Source organism: Pipistrellus hanaki (genome assembly GCF_964339955.1).
Source record: "Pipistrellus hanaki genome assembly, chromosome: 20".
In the NCBI taxonomy this organism is placed as follows: domain Eukaryota; kingdom Metazoa; phylum Chordata; class Mammalia; order Chiroptera; family Vespertilionidae; genus Pipistrellus; species Pipistrellus hanaki.
In genome coordinates this window covers 2,239,974-2,246,265 of record NC_140522.1, presented here as the reverse complement: position 1 = coordinate 2,246,265, position 6,292 = coordinate 2,239,974, and the positions used below count along the sequence as shown (strand labels likewise).

Genomic DNA, 6,292 nt, shown 5'->3' with positions numbered 1-6,292 from the left:
CAGCTAGGGAGGAACTAACAGAGACCAGAACCCAAGTGAGTGTCACAGAGACTGGGAGGAAGCGGACGCCGTGACCCCACAGGAAGTAACTCCGGGGCCAGTTGGAAACATGCCTCCAGGTGCTTGCCATGTGCTATGGCCTTCTGCTGCGGCCTTCTGCTGCTGGGAGGTAGGTTTAGTGAATTACAGCACATCCTACCAAAATTGAAGCTATACCCCCTCGTTTTTTTCTCTAGTGTCTCCCCTCCCCATGACACAGCAGGACACGTATTAAAAAATGAAATGTGGGTCTGTCCATTATTCATCGTCCTCCAAAATAACGGGAAAGGCTAAATGGGAACCCTGGCCTGGTAGCTCAGTTGGTTAGAGCATTATCAAACCAACTGAGGCGCCAAAAGGCGCCAAAAGGTGCCAAGGTTGTGGGTTCCATTCCTGGTCAGGGAATCAGCAAAAATATATATATATATTTTTAAAAGAAACGAGCTTTGCCAAAACCGGTTTGGCTCAGTGGATAGAGCGTCAGCCTGCGGACTGAAGGGTCCCGGGTTCAATTCTGGTCAAGGGCACATCCCCAGTAGAGGGTGTGTAGGAGGCAGCTGTTTGATGATTCTCTCTCATCGATGTTTCTAGCTCTCCATCTCTCTCCCTCTCTGTAAAAAAGTCAATAAAATATGTTTTTTGTTGTTTTTTAATATATATTTTATTGATTTTTGTACAGAGAGGAAGGGAGAGAGATAGAGAGTTAGAAACATCGATGAAAGAGAGTCATCGATCAGCTGCCTCTTGCACACCCCCTACTGGGGATATGCCCACAACCAAGGTACACGCCCCTGACCGGAATCGAACCCGGGACCCTTCAGTCCCCAAGCCGACGCTCTATCCATTGAGCCAAACTGGTCTCGGCCTGTGTTTGTTTTTTGTTTTTAAAGAAACGAGCTTTCCTATTTAAAAAAAAAAAAAAAAGAGAGAGGAGAGAGAGAAATAGGACCCAAATAAATAAACATGGTTTTCTTAAGGCTAAATAGGAAACCTTAGTAGCTTTTTTAACGGATGACCCTTTGCACTTAACCAAACTCCTCCTTCTCTAATTGACTTGGGTCATTTTTAGGAAACGCGCCCACATGGTGTTTTATATCCCCGGAGAGCCCACACCTGTCCCGGTTGCCGGCTCCGTTCCCCAATGGTAATGGCGACTATTTTGGGAGCGCTGTAGGCACTTGAGAAAAAAATGACCGACTGGGCTCTGGCCCGCGCCCCGCCGCTGATGTATCCCCCAAAAGCACGCCGCTGAGTTCATCGCCAAAGATGGCTTCTCCCTGGGCGGCCACAGCAAGGTTAGGACTGTCCTTGTCCTGGGGGATGGGAATGGGGGGGGGGAGTGAGGCAGGCAGTGCCCGCCTGGCCTCCCGTGACCCCCGCTCCACCTTCCCAGGGCAGACCCAGATCCCAGGTAGTCTGAAGGCATGGAAGCCGTATAAATAGGAGCTGCAGAGCTCTGGCTCTGCGGACGATGGTGACTCCAAGGTGGACTGGCCTTGGCCAGCCTCATCTCTAAATATAAAGACGGGCGTGTGCAGCCGGTGCGAAGGAGCTGCGGCCTGTCGCACACGCAGTGCATGTCCTAGTCCTTGTCCTTGTCCTTGTCCTCAGGCTTCCTCCAGTCAGAGCGCCCACCGCCCCTGGGTGCTGGGTGGTGGCCCAAGAGCAGGCTCCGTGAGCCTCCAAGGTTGGGGGGTTCGAAAGCAGGGCGCTCAGCTGGGCCCACCACCACCTGGGGCCCCTCAGTCCAGCCCGCAAGGAAGAGACCCTCCCATACGATGCACTTTTGCAGGCACCCCTGACCTGAGCTCTGGGTGCCCGGCCTGCAGTTCTGGGTGCCCGGCTTGGTGCCCCCAGCTCCTGTCTGGACCCATCCCATTCCGGGGAGCCAGAGCCTCCGCCCCACCCTGCGCTGCCCCACCCTCCTCCTCGGCCTCCGTGGTGCCCCATGCCAGCTGTCTGCCCTGGGCAGCTGCCCACGCCCTCTCCGCGGTGGGGGTGGGGGCCGGCTTGGCTCTGCCCCCCTGGATTGGGGCGCTCAGGGGTAGCCATGCAGAAGAAAGTTCCTTGGGGAGAGAGGGGTCACGTTCCTTCCCTGCCTGGGACCGGGACACACCGGGTTGACTCCTTCTCCCGTCTTCTCAGACCCCCTTGGACCGGCTCCCTCCTCCCTGTAGACTCCAGGAGGGTTTGGGATCTGAGGAGAAGGGGAGACACGTGGGAGCCGCTGTCCGGAGGCCCAGTGCGCAGCTCATTGCGCGCAGAGTGGACGGGGCGGGGCGGGCGGCTCCGGGCAGGACAGGTGCAGCCACAGGCGCGGGCGCTGACCCTCGCTCCACCCGGGCCCCTCCCGCCCGGGCCGGGAGACACTCCATATACGGCCCGGCCCGCGGTACCTGGGCGCGGGCCAGGCCGCTCCTTCTATGGTCAGCGCAGGGAACCCGGGCGGGGGGCCCAGGCCGCGGACCGGGCCGTGGGAGGGTCTCCAGTGCCCAACTCCCAAATATGGCCCTAAAAGGGGAGAGACATTCCTGCGGGCGGCGCGGGGGGAGCGCCCACGGGCTATATAAGCCCTGCGCGGGGGCGCCCTCGGCCACCCAGCAGACAACGCCCCAGGAGCCTCGCTTCCCTCCGTGGCAGCCAGGGCCCCAGCCGGAGAGCGACAGGTGTAGCCACCCGCCCAGGTAGGGGCAGGAGCAGGACGGGGACAGAGGGACAGGCCCCACCCACTCACTGATCAGCCCCCCGGCCGCGCGCCCTGCGCCTCGGGGACCCCAGAGCCACGCGCTCCTGATCTCAAAGAGGAGATGCCAGACCGTCCATGTGCCTTTGCACAATCTCTCCAAAATCCCCAGATCCATTCCCCCGCGGGCTGCAGTTAGCATGCGCCCAGGCGCATAAAGGGTTTTCCTTCAACGTCCCCAAATGCAAACCCTCCCAGCCGAGCGCCAGAGCCCCCGGCAGCGAGGCCTGGACTTCCCCGCCCGCTCCCAGCAGGCGAAGGGCGCGGGGTGCTGAGTCCGGGACGCGCAGGGCCGTTCCTCCTGGGACAGGGCGTCGCCGCCCTTCCCACCAGCTCCCTCCGCCCTCACACGCGCCCAGCGAGTGGGTATCAGAGCCCCATCTTCCGGGGGCGAGGCCTCAGCCCAGGGGAGGGTGGGCGCACGCACCCGGCTCCTGCCCGCAGCAGCGAAGGCACAGGCTCTCCGGGGACACCGTGCGCCTAGGGTCCCCGGCTGGAGAGATTCCCAGTGTGATTCCCAGAATCTCCACCCTGTGTCCCCCTCCCAGGCTCAGCGCAGCCCTTCCCCGTTCCCCTGGTTTGATGCGCGCGGCGCGGCTGGACGTGCCCAAAGGTCCCCCGGGCCGGGCCGGAGCGCGGTGCTGGGGCGGCGGGGCCTCCTGAACCGACGCGCCCTGCATCTCCGCGGCCCTTCTGTCCCTGCAGAAACCAAACACCATGTGCGACGAAGACGAGACCACCGCCCTCGTGTGCGACAACGGCTCCGGCCTGGTGAAAGCTGGCTTCGCCGGCGACGATGCCCCCAGGGCCGTGTTCCCCTCCATCGTGGGCCGCCCGCGCCACCAGGTCCGGCTGCGCCTCGGAGGGTGGGCGGGGGGGGGGGGCGGACGGAGGGGGCTGGGCCGGGGTCCCCGGAGTCCAGGCGGCCGGCCGGTGCTGAGTGCTCGGTGTCCCCGCTCCGCAGGGCGTCATGGTGGGCATGGGGCAGAAGGACTCCTACGTCGGCGACGAGGCTCAGAGCAAGAGGGGCATCCTGACCCTCAAGTACCCCATTGAGCACGGCATCATCACCAACTGGGACGACATGGAGAAGATCTGGCACCACACCTTCTACAACGAGCTGCGCGTGGCCCCCGAGGAGCACCCCACGCTGCTCACCGAGGCGCCCCTGAACCCCAAGGCCAACCGGGAGAAGATGACCCAGATCATGTTTGAGACCTTCAACGTGCCCGCCATGTACGTGGCCATCCAGGCCGTGCTGTCCCTCTACGCCTCCGGCCGTACCACCGGTGAGTGCCCGCTCCCCGCTCCCCCAAATCGCTCCCCACCCCATTGCGCGCGCGCTCCCCGTCCCCAAACCCCACCCCGCCCCAGTGCGTGCGCGCCCGCAGCCTGAGCGCCAAGATCGCCGGCCTCACCCCCGCCCACCGGCCGCCCCGCTGCGCCTGCGCGCAGGTTGGAGAGGCCACTCACCCCTGCCCTGTCCCCTCCCCACCCTCCCAGGCATCGTGCTGGACTCTGGGGACGGTGTCACCCACAACGTGCCCATCTATGAGGGCTACGCGCTCCCCCACGCCATCATGCGTCTGGACCTGGCGGGCCGCGACCTCACGGACTACCTGATGAAGATTCTCACCGAGCGTGGCTACTCCTTCGTGACCACGGGTGCGCGGGGCCGGGCATCCCAGGAGGGGAGAGCGCGCGGGGAGGGCGCACGAGAGGGTCCCAGGGTCCCCGGCTCTCGCGCGCGCTGACGGCTCCCCTCTGGCCCCGGTCCCCTCCCTGCAGCCGAGCGTGAGATCGTGCGCGACATCAAGGAGAAGCTGTGCTACGTGGCCCTGGACTTCGAGAACGAAATGGCCACGGCCGCCTCCTCCTCCTCCCTGGAGAAGAGCTACGAGCTGCCAGACGGGCAGGTCATCACCATCGGCAACGAGCGGTTCCGCTGCCCAGAAACGCTCTTCCAGCCCTCCTTCATCGGTGAGCCCGGCCCCCTTTTCCCCAGGCCCTTCCCGCCCTTCTCGGCCCATCCACGCCCATCCCCAGGGCGCACCGGGGTCCCCCCCACCTCCCCAGCCCCTTCTCACTTTCCCGGGCGCGCCCCGCAGGCATGGAGTCGGCGGGCATCCATGAGACCACCTACAACAGCATCATGAAGTGCGACATCGACATCCGGAAGGACCTCTACGCCAACAACGTCATGTCGGGGGGCACCACCATGTACCCGGGTATCGCCGACCGCATGCAGAAGGAGATCACGGCGCTGGCCCCCAGCACCATGAAGATCAAGGTGGGCGGCCGCCCGTGCGCCCTGGGGGTCCCCGGGTCCCCGCCCCCCGCCCCCCAACCTGACACCCCGCCGCTGTCTCTCTGCAGATCATCGCCCCTCCCGAGCGCAAGTACTCCGTGTGGATCGGCGGCTCCATCCTGGCCTCGCTGTCCACCTTCCAGCAGATGTGGATCACCAAGCAGGAGTACGACGAGGCGGGCCCGTCTATCGTGCACCGCAAATGCTTCTAGACGCCGCGTGCCCGCCCGCAGGGCGCGCCCCTTCTCCTCAGGACGACCCCGCGGCTGCCCAGCGGCCCGGCCCTCGAGCCACCCACCCACCCACCCACCGCGGCCACTTTGTCTCCAGCAGCCGCTCCCGTCGCTGCTGCGAACCGACACAGTGTTGAGACCGTGTATATACACCTTAACTTATTTACCTCATTTTGTTATTTTTCAAAAAGCAAAGCCCTGTGGAAGGGAAAGAAACAACTTGAAGCATTAAATACAGCTACTATGTTACGCGCTGCGTCTGGTTCTTGGTCGTGGGATGGGATGGGATGGGATGGGGGCGATCGGAGACAGGGGGGTGGCCAAGAGGGACCCCCTTTGCTTGCGTCACGTTCCACCATGCTGAGTGCGCTCCCTACAAGACCTTAGTGAGGTCTCCCCGGGGTCACGGTCTCCCCTCTGGAGCGCATTCCCGTCTGCAAACGGGCCGGCGCGCCTGGCCCCACGGGCGGGCGGGGCGCGCGCTGAGCGCCCAGCGCCCTCCCCTCCGCGGCGCGCCCAGGCCCGGGCGCTGGCCATGGTGCTGACCCAGAGCCGCCCGCAGGGCTCGCTGCTCCACCCCCGCGCGCCTCCGTGTTCCCCAGGCCCAAAGGGTTGTGTTGGGCGGTTAAGGAATCTGTGTTCACCTCCCTTCTCCGTTGGAAAGCTTTTTGCTTCGTGCCACGTGATGGTGGCGCAGAGAAGCGCTCTTCAGTGCGGGGAGGCTGGGAAAAAGGGGCGCCCAGATTGGGGGGGGGGGGGGAGGAGGGAAGGCCACTGGAGCCGCCCAGCAAGGAAGTGTCTGGAAGGAGAGTAGCTCGGCCGGTGTGGCTCAATGGTTGTGCATCGACCTACGAACCAGGAGGTCACGGTTCCATTCCCAGTCTGGGAACGTGCTTGAGGTTTGTGGGCTCGATCCCCAGTGAGGGAGCATGCAGGAGGCAGCCGATCCATGATTCTCTCTCATCACGG

At 63.7% G+C, this 6,292-nt stretch overlaps 1 protein-coding gene across 1 annotated transcript; it reads left to right on the top strand.

The window, feature by feature from the left end:
- Positions 1-2,320: 2,320 nt before the first annotated feature.
- ACTA1 (actin alpha 1, skeletal muscle) lies at positions 2,321-5,572 on the top strand. Its single transcript, XM_084868972.1, has 7 exons — positions 2,321-2,723; positions 3,488-3,628; positions 3,747-4,071; positions 4,286-4,447; positions 4,571-4,762; positions 4,891-5,072; positions 5,159-5,572. Exons 2-7 carry the CDS (start codon positions 3,500-3,502, stop codon positions 5,300-5,302), a joined length of 1,134 nt encoding a protein of 377 aa, XP_084725098.1. The 5' UTR covers positions 2,321-2,723; positions 3,488-3,499; the 3' UTR covers positions 5,303-5,572.
- Positions 5,573-6,292: the final 720 nt, after the last annotated feature.

What these genes read in the sequence shown, in the direction of transcription:
- ACTA1 (XM_084868972.1), top strand. Translation starts at nt 3,500, where the DNA reads ATGTGCGACGAAGACGAGACCACCGCCCTCGTGTGCGACAACGGCTCC. An exon ending in CTACTCCTTCGTGACCACGG is followed by an intron (nt 4,448 to 4,570) that starts GTGCGCGGGGCC and finishes CCCTCCCTGCAG; the next exon opens with CCGAGCGTGAGATCGTGCGC. An exon ending in CTTCCAGCCCTCCTTCATCG is followed by an intron (nt 4,763 to 4,890) that starts GTGAGCCCGGCC and finishes CGCGCCCCGCAG; the next exon opens with GCATGGAGTCGGCGGGCATC.